General features: G+C 42.3%; 1 protein-coding gene across 1 annotated transcript in view; it reads left to right on the top strand.

Annotated features, from left to right (window-relative positions):
* stat1a (signal transducer and activator of transcription 1a) overlaps positions 1–15,410 on the top strand; it is a 40,144-nt gene that overhangs the window by 11,958 nt on the left and 12,776 nt on the right. Inside the window, exons 9-15 of the mRNA XM_079495692.1 lie at positions 9,297–9,455; positions 10,250–10,342; positions 10,996–11,055; positions 11,275–11,295; positions 13,729–13,819; positions 15,059–15,100; positions 15,294–15,383. Of these exons, the coding sequence (XP_079351818.1) occupies positions 9,297–9,455; positions 10,250–10,342; positions 10,996–11,055; positions 11,275–11,295; positions 13,729–13,819; positions 15,059–15,100; positions 15,294–15,383 (556 nt within the window). The remainder of the gene's footprint in view (positions 1–9,296; positions 9,456–10,249; positions 10,343–10,995; positions 11,056–11,274; positions 11,296–13,728; positions 13,820–15,058; positions 15,101–15,293; positions 15,384–15,410) is intronic.

Below are 15,410 nucleotides of genomic sequence, written 5' to 3'. Positions count from 1 at the left end.
TTCAAAAAATATATATATTTATTTTTTTTGTTGGGGGGGCTAGTGTGTGATGTGAAATGTGAGCTTTAGTCATATTCCATCATATTCAAGTGCTTTTGGAGAGAAATGATGGTCACTTTCAGTAGTAGAGCACTGTAGAGGGGAGCTGTGTGTCTGTGACTGTGCCCAGGTGATGATGGTCGTTGATGCTCATCAAGGAAGGCAATTATGTTTCTGCACTGTCAAAAGTAATGCTACTTCTTTGCAATGTAGTTAAATAAAAAATCTCAGGGGGGAAGATAAATTATATAAAATAAAATAAATATATATATATAAAATATATATATTTTTTAATATCGTGAAAAATCGTATCGTGAACCTCATATCGTGATACGAATCGTATCGTGAGTTAAGTGAATCGTTACATGCCTAATACAAATATAACCCTAAATCAGTGGTTCTCAACCTTTTTTATAGCGAAGTATCACCTCAGAAAGTATCTGGCTCTCCCAAGTACCACCACGATAACTGATGTTAACACATTGTGTGCCCTTTTAATCTTTCAAAATGGCGAACCAGGGTGCCGACTTTTAGACCCAGTTTTTGACATTTTTAAAGAAGACGTCCACAGACGTCCTGGGCACTACATGCGGTAATTCCTAGGACGTCTGTGGACGTCTTGGGCACAAAATGTGTTTAACCCATTCTGGGCGGGAACCCCTTTTGGTGTTAGCATTATGTTATGCTTTAGCTATTTAAAAATAGCAGATCTACAAGCTCATAGCGCGCCACCGAGTGGCGCGCTACGAGCTTGTAGGTCTGCTATTTTTGAAAAACCGAAGAACGACTGACATAGAAACATAGCTTTTTCAGAAAACTGTCAGGATGTAGAAAACATTTTTAGAATCTGATCTCAGGTCAAATTGTGTTTAAAATACACTCCAGCTTAGACCTGCCCCATCATATTCAGCTATATATGCACAGTTAACACAGGAGGGAAATGTAATTTATTCTTTTTTGTTTTGTTTTTTTCATTCCGAATCCTAAGCCAATAATGCTGCTGCTTTGACAAAACTCTGTCTAATCACTAATCACCACAACTGATGATATTTCTACTGTGTTTAATCCGTTCTCAAATCGTCTATTAACGGCTAGTTCTGCTGGAACGACTGGAGAGCCCGTTTCAACCAATTGCTTGGTCAGAAGAACTACCTGTAGTATATAAATATTTCATTCTACTTTTGTCTTTTTTTATTATTCTTTGGGCGACTCCTCTGTGTACCACCAGAGGAGGCTCAAGTACCACTAGTGGTACTAGTACCAGTGGTTGAGAATCACTGCCCTAAATGATACAATTGTAACCTAAACAAGGATACAAATATAACCTAAATTATACAAATATAACCTAAATGATGAAATGAAAAGACTATGCCTAAACCTAACCCTAACCTGTAAAACAAGCGCCTCCTCAGCTGCCATCGACTCCCAGGCTCCGCCAAAGAGAGTCTCCCGTTCTATTCCATGATTGTAGGTTGTTGCCAATAGAGGGTATTGTCATAGAAATTTAGACTGCAAACATATAATAATACCCCTTTATTGCACTCTGATGTTATCTTATCTGTGACACCCCTGTGGTGCTGGTTGGTTACTTTGTTACTGCCCAAATTCCTTTGGGCTATGTTGGGGGATGTCTCTTGTGGGAGTGGAGACTATAAAGGCTGTGGCCTTATGTTTACTCAGAGAGTCAGACTGGGGTCTTCCGATGCATTGAATTGGTCATGTAAGTTCCTGACTCCTTACTCGAGTAAAATCCTAATACTTCCAAACTATGAATCCTTGTGTTGCCTCATTATTATGTCTTCCTGAGCATGTGTCCCACAGATTGCCTTAACATTTTGGAGGTTTCCTACCGAGATGGTGTGCTAAATGCTGGACTTGGCGGTCGTCGGCTTGGTGAGTAAGTTCATTCTTTCGGGCTGGGCCGACGACGTGCGCAAGTGAGTATATGGGTGTCTGTTTGGATGTTCAGAAAATGAGGTATTGCTTTTATTCGGGGTTTGAAGGTATTGGTGATGAAATTTGGTTGTGATCACGATAGGCATTTTTTGATGGCCTATTTAAAAGAGGGAAACGAAAGTTTTGCCTTTCATGTGCATGCCATGAGAGACGGAGGAACAGTGTTTGGTTGGTTGAATGACTCAAGATGGTTAGACAAGGAGGTCTGACAAATGGTACCAGTGTACGTTGGGAAAAAAGAATAGTCTATTCAATAAATCACTCATTACGTTGCCTGCTGTCTAAAGAGGGGGAGAGATCCTGCCTTAGGGTATCCTTGTTGTTTTATGAAGCAACAAAAAATTGGCTAGCCAGAGTGTGTGTGTGTGTGTGTATTGTCCTAAGTGTATGTCCAGAGTGTTAAATGTATGGCCAAAAAAAAGGGAGACAAGTTGTCTTGCCTAACTTCGTAGCTACTGAGAAGGGAGGTTGATCCTCGCCTTATACTAGGGTACCTTTGCTAACAGAAGCATAAAACAATTGTGAAGCGCTATGTATGGATATATCATTTGAAAATGAATGTGAATGGTCTGTCATGAAAACTGATTGAGTGTTGAATGGAGTGGTCTGCTGTATGTGAGTGTGTGAGAGACAGAAAAGGAGTGTGAGAGGAAATTGTGAAAAAGGGATGTTAAATAGTTAACAGCCTAGAATGAAAATGAAGATATGAGAATTGATATAGAGATATATTAAGGTAAAGTAATACGTTTTAAATCATATGATGTCATATGATTCTCGAGACGAGAAAATGGAAATAGTTCCAAATAGGGATAAAAATAAGGAAGTAAATAGTACCTACAGTATGTGTATGAGTGAAAATGCTCACACTTGTGAAGAACATTTTTAGGGCCTGGAGAAGATATTTAGGTGCATTATGTACAGTTTCTGTGTCGAAATGTGGGCTAGAGTAGTCAAGGTGAAAATGGTAGTCAAAATAGTTTTAGTCTATTACCTCACTCAGTTATTCTGAGTGTGGGGCTAATAGTAGCCTTGATGAAAGAGTAGCATCGATGACTGGTTTACTAGTTATCACTTCATTTTGATCAAGTGACTGTCTAATATAGACTTATTTATCCTTAACATGGCATGGTAGCTAGCCCCTGAGGGCTGTACGGTTCCCTTCAAGGGGAGTTGTCGTGAAATTTAAAATGTAGAAAGAATTTAATCTAAATTCCCCAGGCAGGCCATGCCCTGATTGATATTAAAAGTTAGTTTAAGTGTTTAAAATTAAGTGGCTCTTTAGTTCCTAGAGAAGTGAGCCTTGCTAAGCCATGCACCATACAGTATAGGAGGCTATCGCCTGTTTTCTGTAATATACGCAGCTTGATGTATAAGTATGCCCCTGGATATTCATGTTGTAAATCGCTCTGAATTAAGAGCGTCTGCTCAATAGTAAATTGGACAGTGTGACAGTTAGTGGAGTGAGATTGAGATAAAGATTACTTGAGACTGAAAGAAAGTTTTTTTTAAATGACAGATCTACTGCGTGCGCGCGAACCTAGTTATTATAAGCACGTTGTTTTAATTGTAGACAGATTGGAGAAAAGAAAAATGCCAAACAGTATGGTAATGTTAAAGTGTTTAAGGTAAAACAGAATGGATAGGTAAGATTAGGATAGGAACACCGAATAGGCCGAAAATATTACAGAGCAGTGTATGCAATCAATGCATTCAAAAGAGCTGAATCATTTACCACCTACAGTATATTGCGTCCTTTTTACCCCTAGGCCAACTCGTAGTGTTAGGGTTAATTTAAGAACGTAAAATGTGCTGGGGGAGTAGTAGAAGCTCCAAGCCGTCGGCTTGTAAAAGCAGAAAAGGCAAAGAATGTGAAGTGCCTGGGGGTAGGGTTTTGTTGTCAGTATAGGGAAAACCAGCTGGTGTTCTATTTAAGGACTTAGGTCTTAGTGAAAAATGTAGTGTAAGTCATAAGAACCCGGTTTGTGTTTGGGTTGTAATCTACAGTATGTCTTAAAGTGTAATATACAGTAGGCCTATGTCTTAAAGTATATACAGATTTGTAATTTTGAAAGTCCAAATAAGGCATAAAATAAAATGAGTATGCCCACATGCTGATAGCTTGTGACGGTGATTGATTTGATGACATTGTTTGAAGGACAGGAACCCAAAAGTTAAATATGGAATAGAATATAGCAGCTATAATTGCAAACTTTAGTGTACAGTGGATTGCAATATTATGCAAAAATAAATGTACGGCTGTCGACAACACCTCATCCTGTTCTGTTGGAAAGAGGATACCACATGGACGGGTCCAAACTACTGGTTTTGTTTTTTCCAGTATGAGGGGGCAACTCTGTGTCAGGGTTGAGAAGAGAACGAACTGAACATTGGACATTGGTCACTAGCATTGGACATTGATGCACTGACATTGCAAACAGTGATGGGGGATCACTGGACAATGATACGATCGGAATCTGAAGGAAACAAAGATTCTTGAATCGGAATCCCGACATGAAGGAGTACGCGTTTGTGACAACTGAATTGCGACAGAAGTGCTATTTTTGTGCCTGATTGGGTTTCTCTCTGATGGAGGAGGGGTGAGGTGAGGCTGACAGGTGTGCATTGGGATCAATTGTGAGTACAGAATTGCATTTGTTCCACTTATGGCTGCTATAAAACAAAAAATAGGTTGTATTTACTAAAAATATAGTAGTGATAAATACTGTGAATTGGTTGTCAATCTCACTGACAACTGGCAAACTCTTAAAAACAGAGTTTGACTTTTTGTGTCCCATGCAGGACGTAAAATGATCTTATCAGTAAACAAAGGGATTTCCAGCTGTTTCAGGGCACTTATCTAAGTTCCTGTGACATATGGTCAATAGCAGAGATAATAAAACCCCCTTCTGGAGATATTGTTTAAGTGCTGCCAAGAGGCTTCATTCGGCTAAAAATTCAGACCAAGGTATAGTGAAAGTACAAGTTAATTTAGTTTAATTAGTGGTGCCGGAGTTATGAGTGGTTTTAGCAAAAAGGTCTATTGATTACATGGCTGTTATTGATGTATTGGCTGTATGAGTTAAATTTAAGACATACTGTACTGATGTAACCTGTTTACATGATCAGATTGTGATCAAGCTTTAGGAGTAGCCTATTGTCAAGGAATTTGGGTTGACCTGGTTGAACCTTCCAAGAAGCCCAGGGCAGCTGTGTTTCTTATCTCTATGATGGTAGGCCAGCTGTGTTTTGATTAGCCTGGGGAGGGTGATGCTTGGGTGATGCTATGTTGAGAATGTAAAGGCATACTATGATCAGCTGCACAGGGTCAGATACTACAATACTAATACATTGGTGGAGTTCAATAGTAGGCCTATAGTACTAGATAAGTGAGATAGATCATTGAATCACTTCAGCATGTGTGTGCAGTAATTACGCTCACTCAAATAAGAAGGACAGTTAAGATAGAATAATTCTTAAAGAATGTCCTGTAGTCATGAAGGTCATGATCAAGGTAAAATCTTAGAGGTTGAAACGGTGTAAAATCAGTCAATCTCTACATTATATTGGTTAGAGAATTAATTAGGATGCAAGTTCAGTATATTGCAGGCAAAGTTCTGTTAAATAACAATTGATTTGAGTAGTATTTGTAATGATGCATGACAGTTTGGTTGACGCTACATTGTGCTATACTCTTGTCTTCAAGACCGGTAAATTTGAATTGATAAATTGAATGTGTGTCACAGATGAGATGAGATGAGATTCAACGGATTGTCAGTGTACAGTACAAGCAAAGTACAGCGGAAAGTATTTTCGCATCTCACCAATAGTGCGAACATATCAGTAGGGTGATACATTAATAAATAGGGCTACAGTAGTAGGAGCAGGTATGAGCTGAATAAGGATTTCCGCAGGAAGAGAAGAACCCATTGACAAAATAGGTCATATACAGAAATAGGAGTGCTATGTGATGTATTTAAATCAGGACAAAGAAGGGTTTGTTTTCGAGGGACGCCTTGAAACAAACAAAAGTATGTAAGAGTGTACTAAGATTGTTATGTTTCCTGTATGAATATTCTGATCCAAGTTTTCTTAGGTTCGTGGTGGAGGCGATCCAGATTGATGTGACATAAGATTGATTTCTCTCATGTTTTGTGGCATGATGTTACTAACGAAATTAATGGTGTTACTAACGAAATTGACTAATCCCTGACGGAAATTAGAATTGTGCATGTGTGCATGTGCGCCGAATATCTTGCTGTGTTTGCAGAAGTCATTGGATTTGGAAGTCGAATCTGTGAGTATTACGTAAGTAAGATATGCAACAACTTGATGTTTCCTGGTGGAATAATTGAGCATAGGCGGATGTTCTAAATCATGTTCTGTTGCAGTTATGCGATTAGTTCTGAACAACGGTATTGTTTGATGATGCCATACTAAAGAGACATATAAGAATGTGTTCAGAGATAAGATATCTACGCAATAGATAGTTGCACAAACACACATATGCTTACTGAGAGTTAGAGTTGTACGTTAGAGCTGAGCATAGCTGCCTGGTTGAGTCAGAAAGGGCATTGAGAAGTGGTGGACTAGCAGTAAATGAAATTCTATAATACATGTTTATTGCTGCTGTAGCTACGTAGTATTGAGTCCACCATCAACATTCAAATTAGTAGTAATGTGACTGTATCTGAGCTGGATATGACATAGCGAAGGAAATGTGATCCAGGTAGAGTAGGGTTTTTCAATGGTGTTGTAGTTTTTTCTTTCAGCTCCATAATAATGAGAAGAGTCGTGTTGGAATAACATGACGAATGATGAAGTGGATCTGATGACATGGCTAAGTATCGTTTGGGGATGATATGGAATATGTATTATGAGAAGTTGTAAATTAAGTCAACTAACTAAGGTCCACTTAGATGCGGAGTCGGGTTGAATGAATGATAGTATGTATAGACTGGTTTATGAATGAATAGTTAATTTTGGTACTTACATTTCCGTGTTTAAGAGACAGTTGTGTTACATGATCAAGCCAAAGCTTATTATGCCTATCCATGTTGAGATAACACAAGGTAATGATGTGCCAGCTGATTGTTGTGGACAGAAGATAAGTACGATTGATTAATGCAGGTTAGGTTCCAGACCCAACTTCACCTACCCATAATATAATTGACGAAATAGGCCAGGGGTTTGCTGTGACTGCTCCTGCAGGCTGAGGGCTTATATGCAGGCATGCCCACGGAGCAGGACCCGTGATTTATATAAGGTCAGGGGCCATCTCGAATGAATGCCCGGCTCCGGTTAGGTGTGGTTAATGACATATTACTCGCATTGGTTTTCTTTCTTTTTCAGAAATGAGTGGTTAGTCTGCTGTCCGCGACGTGTCCACGCTGATGTCCCTACACTGGGGGATCAAGTGCTGTTAGCACTCTGGACTCTGAATCCTGCGATCATGTGCTCGGGAGCCGTTTCTGAATGATGTTGCATCACCTGTGCGGTGACAATTTCTGGTCTTTTGGAAGGCTGTGACATGTGCAGTTCTGTCAAATGGCCGATCTGCAAGCTCACGACATGTCTGGGGCTTGTGGATGTAATGCACATTGGTGCTTTGAGCTCTGTGAAAGAGCTACTTCCGGTTTGGATTGCTCTGTGCGGTGTGGACCACATGGCACCTGCAGTACACTGTCTGTGATGTGTGCAAAGTGGACAGTTCTGAACGGACATTTTCTGGTGCTGAGATGTTTTTTGGTCTGAGGGGAGATGTTTTTTGGTCTGAGGGCTACGACGTTTTGCTGTATGTTTAATTTGGCTTTGCCTTGTTTTGTTTGTTTTGTTTGAAACTATTGTACCACTGTGTATCGTAGGCCTTGTGTGCGGTCGCTCTATGATGAGGGCCATGTAGGAATTTTCCCTGTTTGTCTAACCCATTGGGTTCCAGGTTTTTTGCCTACATCTGCGATGTACTGATAAGTGGTGTTTAGGGGTTTTTAAATGTTTAAAAGTGGGGTAATGTCATAGAAATTTAGACTGCAAACATATAATAATACCCCTTTATTGCACTCTGATGTTATCTTATCTGTGACACCCCTGTGGTGCTGGTTGGTTACTTTGTTACTGCCCAAATTCCTTTGGGCTATGTTGGGGGATGTCTCTTGTGGGAGTGGAGACTATAAAGGCTGTGGCCTTATGTTTACTCAGAGAGTCAGACTGGGGTCTTCCGATGCATTGAATTGGTCATGTAAGTTCCTGACTCCTTACTCGAGTAAAATCCTAATACTTCCAAACTATGAATCCTTGTGTTGCCTCATTATTATGTCTTCCTGAGCATGTGTCCCACAGATTGCCTTAACAGTATGCGCGTGACATCATCATCAAACCCGGAAGTTATGCAGGAATGCCTACTGAGTGGCAAAAAACGACTTTCTGGCCTTGACAGCCCATACATCCACACAGAAAAGTCCTATTTGATTGCATTAAATAACATTAAACAATGTTAAACTCACTTTGCCTGTTGCTTTGCCACTCGATTTGCCATTCACTTTAAGCATGCCCATACCCTCTATTGCCATTCTCCGTGAAGCTCATGAGGAAAGTGAAGTTATCTGGCAGACTGTGTCATGGCCTGATCATTCACAAACACAACAGTCTCCTCAGTGTCTCAGTGCCTCCTCAGGTTCACGGAGGATGCAGAGAGTCTGTCTCAGTGTCTCCTAGTGTTGTAGTACTCCAGTCCTCCTTGACTCGGTTTGAGTCTGGTCTCGAGTCCACGTTTTCATTTACTCGCTTTCGTCTCGGTCTCGCCCCTTAATTTGACTCGGACTTGGTCTCGGACCAAAAGGGACTCGGAACTCTACCCCCACAGAGTCCACTCGAGTCACGAGTCACTACAATGCAATGAAATAATGTTACTATACCCTTATTATGAGGAGGCAGAGAGCCCATTCACATTAACCCATTCTGGGCGGGAACCCCTTTTGGTGTTTTAACTAAGCATTATGTTATACTTTAGCTATTGGAAAAATAGCAGATCTGGTCTGCTATTTTTGAAAAATCGTGAAAATGCGGCACAAATCTTTGAATATATTCTTTCAGAAGACTTTTTTTTTATTTCGATGTCAGGCCTAAATGGGTTAACATTATAAGAGTGCTGTCTGGCGCTTATAGACAGCCATCTTGTTAATTAACGGAGTGCAGCTGACGCCTGCTCTCACATTATGTTCTGTACCTATCAAATGACCTCGGACTTGGTCTTGACTTGGACTTGCTTTAGGTGAACTCGACTACAGCACCTAGTGTCTCCTCAGGTTCACGGAGGTCGCAGAGAGCCTGTCTCAGTGTCGTCAGCAGCTGAAGAAGCTCCAGGAGCTGCAGCAGAAGTTCACGTACGACCAGGATCCCATCGTCCTGCAGAAGGTCTTCCTGGAGGACAAAGCCATGGAGCTGTTCAACAGCCTGCTGGCCAAGTAACCCACAACACCCCTAATATAACCTCGCTTCACCAGGCTTTCCGTCCACCTCGGAGGAAAACCTGGTCTGTGTTACAAAATGGCTGCATGATCCGGTCGGGAGCGGATGATATCGTTACGTCATGTTGTAGTCATTGTTTTGTAGTCATCAGGATGATATCGTTACGTCATGTTGTAGTATTGTTTTGTAGTCATCAGGATGATATCGTTACGTCATGTTGTAGTCATTGTTTTGTAGTCATCAGGATGATATCGTTACGTCATGTTGTAGTCATTGTTTTGTAGTCATCAGGATGATATCGTTACGTCATGTTGTAGTCATTGTTTTGTAGTCATCAGGATGATATCGTTACGTCATGTTGTAGTCATTGTTTTGTAGTCATCAGGATGATATTGTTACGTCATGTTGTAGTCATTGTTTTGTAGTCATCAGGATGATATCATTACGTCATGTTGTAGTCATTGTTTTGTAGTCAACTGGCCGGAACCATCAATCTGGAACTTCCTTTCCCTGAAACCGGAAGAATAACAATAAAAGCGTGACTCGTTCTCTCGTAGCCTGGAACTCGTTCTCTCGTAGCCTGGAACTCGTTCTCTCGTAGCCTGCAGCTTTTATTGGGAAAGAAACGGTTTGAGGGAAAGGAAGTTCCAGATTGAGGGTTGACTACAAAGGGATGACTAAAAAACAATGACTACAACGTTGTGTGTGAAGGAATGTGACGATTCCACAACTAACTGTGTTTGTGTGTGCGTGTGCGTGTGTGCGCGTGCGTGTGCGTGTGTGCGTGTAGTTCAATGGTGGTAGAGAGGCAGCCCTGCATGCCAACTCACCCACAGCGCCCTCTGGTGTTGAAGACGGGAGTGCAGTTCACTGTCAAACTGCGGTCAGTATGAGTGGTGCTCTCCCCCTGCCCCCCTCTCTCTCTCTCTCTCTCTCTCTCTCTCTCTCTCTGTAATTAGCACTAGGCAACAGTGCAACACTATCTCTCTCTCTCTGTTTCTGGCACAACAGCGCCACTTTTGCCCCTACTGGTACTCATAGCCACACACAGGTTAACACGGACATTGCTGTTCCTTGGAGTGGTTGCACCACTCAAAAAGACGATTTTTCGACTTTGAGTCGAGATGAGGATGAGCATCGATTTTTATTCACATCCCTAGTCCAGGTGTTTTATTAAAGACCGTTTTCATTGGTCCAGCTGTTTTATTAAAGACAGTTTTCATTGGTCCAGGTGTTTTATAAAGACAGTTTTCATTGGTCCAGCTGTTTTTATAAAGACAGTTTTCATTGGTCCAGCTGTTTTCATAAAGACAGTTTTCATTGGTCCAGCTGTTTTCATAAAGACAGTTTTCATTGGTCCAGCTGTTTTCATAGAGACAGTTTCCATTGGACAGGAATGATGTTTTTTATAAAGACAGTTTTCCTTTGTCCAGAACTCCAGATGTTTTGTAAAAACAGTTTTCATTGGTCCAGATCTTTATAAAGACAGTTTTCATTGGTCCAGATGTTTTATAAAGACAGTTTTCATTGGTCCAGGTTTCTGGTGAAGCTCCAGGAATTCAACTACCAACTCAAAGTGAAGGCTGTGTTTGACAAGTATGTTAATATTACATTTATTGTAAACAATTGTTATAGTAATTAATATTCCAATCATAAATCATTGTTATCATAATAATTATCATGTTGTATGACTAGTTCTGTTATCATACTGACCTACTACTAATGGTGTGTGTGTGTGTGTGTGTGTGTGTGTGTGTGTGTGTGTGTGTGTGTGTGTGTGTGTGTGTGTGCGTGTGCGTGTGCGTGTGCACGTAGGGACGTCACTGAAAAGAAAGGGTGAGTCCCTCTTTTGTTCCTGTAAATGCTTCTATTATATTATTGTGTTCAGTATAGCAGTGGTTTTCAACCATTTTCATGTCTAGGCCCATTATTTATTCTGCATTTGAGCCACGGAACCACCGTTTGATGACATTTAGCCTCTCAGACCCATTTGAGCCACGGAACCACCGTTTGATGACATTTAGCCTCTCAGACCCATTTGAGCCACGGACCACCATCTGATGACATTTAGCCTCTCAGACCCATTTGAGCCACGGACCACCATCTGATGACATTTAGCCTCTCAGACCCATTTGAGCCACGGAACCACCGTTTGATGACATTTAGCCTCTCAGACCCATTTGAGCCACGGACCACCATCTGATGACATTTAGCCTCTCAGACCCATTTGAGCCACGGAACCACCGTTTTATGACATTTAGCCTCTCAGACCCATTTGAGCCACGGACCACCATCTGATGACATTTAGCCTCTCAGACCCATTTGAGCCACGGAACCACCGTTTGATGACATTTAGCCTCTCAGACCCATTTGAGCCACGGACCACCATCTGATGACATTTAGCCTCTCAGACCCATTTGAGCCACGGAACCACCGTTTGATGACATTTAGCCTCTCAGACCCATTTGAGCCACGGAACCACCGTTTGATGACATTTAGCCTCTCAGACCCATTTGAGCCACGGACCACCGTTTGATGACATTTAGCCTCTCAGACCCATTTGAGCCACGGACCACCGTTTGATGACATTTAGCCTCTCAGACCCATTTGAGCCACGGACCACCATTTGATGACATTTAGCCTCTCAGTCCCATTTGAGCCACGGACCACCGTTTGATGACATTTAGCCTCTCAATTTAATCCATGTGCCCATCATTTATAGAGCCCGGACCACTTTTACCGGCACACCGGAAGTTGTTGTGCATGTCTGTGTAGCAGCTAACAATAGCCACACCACTCTAGAGTCGATCGACAACAACGGGAGGTACGAATAAATCTATCGCGACTAGCGACTGGACCGCGGAAGGCCGTCAAACACAGGATCTTTTTTTCAGAATTAGACGGGATGATTTAGATCGGGAGTTATGATCGTTTTAAGATTTTCGTTTTCGTCAGCTAAACAGGCAGGGAACATTTTCGATGACGTGTCACTGTTTGACACGTGATCGGATTGGGCAACAAGCGCTCCTAGGCTGTGGAGCGAAGCGATCGGTTTTGATATCATTAATCTCCGTCCTATTTATCAATCTCCGGTTTAGGCACTTGACCATGACCTTGAACTTGACGGAGATCTCCGCCCGGGCCTCCATGGTGTTAACAATAACTTAACTCTAAAATGAAACCAAATGGACCCGTACCATTTGGTTTCATTTTACTCTCTCAAGAGTTAAAGATCTAATAAGGGTCCATTTAGTTACCAACTCCATCATTTAGCTGGGGACCACCTGGAACCCCCTCAAGGACCACTGGTGGTCCCCGGACCACCTGGAACCCCCTCAATGACCACTGGTGGTCCCTGTACCACCTGGAACCCCCTCAATGACCACTGGTGGTCCCCGGACCACCTGGAACCCCCTCAAGGACCACCGGTGGTCCCTGTACCACCTGGAACCCCCTCAAGGACCACTGGTGGTCCCCGGACCACCTGGAACCCCCTCAAGGACCACCGGTGGTCCCCGGACCACCTGGAACCCCCTCAAGGACCACTGGTGGTCCCCGGACCACCTGTAACCCCCTCGAGGACCACTGGTGGTCCCCCGACCACCTGGAACCCCCTCAAGGACCACTGGTGGTCCCCGGACCACTGGCTGAAAACCACAGGTGTATAGAGCGTCGCAGCTCCGCCCCCTCGAGAGACCCGGAAAATAAATCCCGTTCATTTTCCTCATAGACTTTTCAGAAATTATTTATTTAAAGACGTTTACGCCGCGGACAAAGACAACTCTTGTCGTGACAAATCATGACAATAAACACAATGTTTTGGGAAACGGCAGGTTTTTTTTTTACTTTGTAATTATTTGTTTGGTCCAAAATGTTGTGTTTGTTGTCATGATTTGTCACAACTCGAGTTGGGTTTGTACGACGCTTAAAAGGTCTTTAAATAAATACGTTTTGAAATGTCTATGAGAAAAATGCATTGGGAATTATTTCCTGGGCCTGGCGTCGTCATGAAAGGGGGCGGGACTGGGCCTGGCGTCGTCATGAAAGGGGGCGGGACTGCGACGCTCTATAGCGATGCATCATTCACATGTTTCATGTTCCATTCCACTTTGGCTCTGACTGCCTTCCAAGGTTTTCTAACCCCTGGATAAGCAACCCGGCCTGGCAGAGACCTGTGCTCCTATAGGAGCAGACTTTTGTAGTTGGTTATAGTATTGTTATGCTATGTTACTATTAATGTTACGTAACGTTACATTGTTTGTGTTTTAGTTTCCGTAAGTTCAACATTCTGGGAACCAACACCAAGGTGATGAACATGGAGGAATCAAATGGGAGCCTGGCAGCTGAGTTCAGACACCTGGTAACAACACTGGCCCCTAGTGGTCATCATTGAAATAACACCTGGTAACAATTCAGTTTTTTAGCCGTGACGTGAGTGCCCCCTCCTGAGATACTTCCGGGTCCCACTTTTGTGTCGCTTTTGTGTCTCCATAGAGTTATACTGTGACGCTCCGTCTGACTAAATCTGAGACGAAAACAACCACGAAAGTCTCATTTTACCACTTTCCTCGCAACAACAAAGCTGCTGCTCTCCCAAATCTGGCTGTGACAGGCCGTCTGCCCCACACGGAATACTATCGCCATTTTATTTCATTGTGTCAACTAAATCCTCATTTATTGCAAACTAGATTCAACATACTCAAGCCTGCACACATTCTAAATATGCCCCCGAAATATTGTACTGAGAAAATGGACTGTTACCACCTTCAATAATAATGATGATAATAGTCTTTATTGTCTCCACATCATATATTTTCTTTGTCATGGACACTTGTACAAAACATTAATAAGTTGGAAGCATTAAGACCCATTTTAACCCTCAATGGCTTCCTTTCTGAAAAATAACGTCATTGTAAAAAGATTCACGCGTTTAGATATTCTATTTACAATGCGATGCGGACGGGAGCTGGTGCCACTTGGACCCGGACGTAACGTAGCACTACAAAATGACGTCGGACTTAAATACTGAATAGAGAGTATGCACATGCATGATTTTCCCATCAGGACACGCCCCCCTCATTTAGACTGAGTGGCAAAACATTGAGCAGCATGGAGTGTTGGAGTTTGGAAGCGCTCGTTGGAAATCACTCAACCGTCCTGCGTACCACCTGTTTCTAAATGTCACATAATGCAGGAGGCAGCGAAATGTTGTGTTATTGAAAACAAGCACTTCCAAACTCTGACACTTAGAAAAATAATCAAATGCAGGGCTTTTCTTGACAGAAAGTAGCTCATAATGTTTCTATGGTGGATTTTCATGAAACAAAAACTTTGCAGATAGAAAGAAGATAATTCAAGCTTTTCGTACAGTTTAACATTGTTTAATGCAATCAGACAGACTTTTCTGTTTGGATGAATGGGCTGTCAAGGCCAGAAAGTAGTTTTTTGCCACTCAGTGGGCGTTCCCGCATAACTTCCAGGTACGATGATGTCACGCGCATACCCTCTATACTGAGCCCCTTCCCCCCCTCCCAAACACTGGTCCATTGGTCCATTGTTATTATTGATCCATTGTTTTCCCTCTCATCACACATAACAGCAACTGAAGGAGCAGAAAGTGGCGGGAAGTCGGACCAATGAGGTGAGGTTTTACTGGAGTTGTGTTGCAATTCTATTGTTGTGTTGTAGTTCTATTGTTGTGTTGTAGTTCTATATAATGTTTTACACATTGTGTGTGTGTGTGTGTGTGTGTGTGTGTGTGTGTGTGTGCGAGTGCGTGTGCGTGTGTGTGTGTGTGTGTGCGTGTGTGTGTGTGCGTGCGCGTGCGCGTGCAGGGTCCTCTAATCGTCACAGAGGAGCTCCATTCAATCTGCTTCGAGTCACAGCTGCAGCTCAGCCAATCAGGGATCGACATCAAGCTGGAGGTGTGGCCTCTAGTATTGGATTTTGTC

This window comes from Electrona antarctica (assembly GCF_951216825.1).
Source record: "Electrona antarctica genome assembly, chromosome: 24".
NCBI lineage: Eukaryota > Metazoa > Chordata > Actinopteri > Myctophiformes > Myctophidae > Electrona > Electrona antarctica.
Note: the sequence above shows the minus strand (reverse complement) of the source record. Positions and strands in the feature narration are given on the sequence as shown.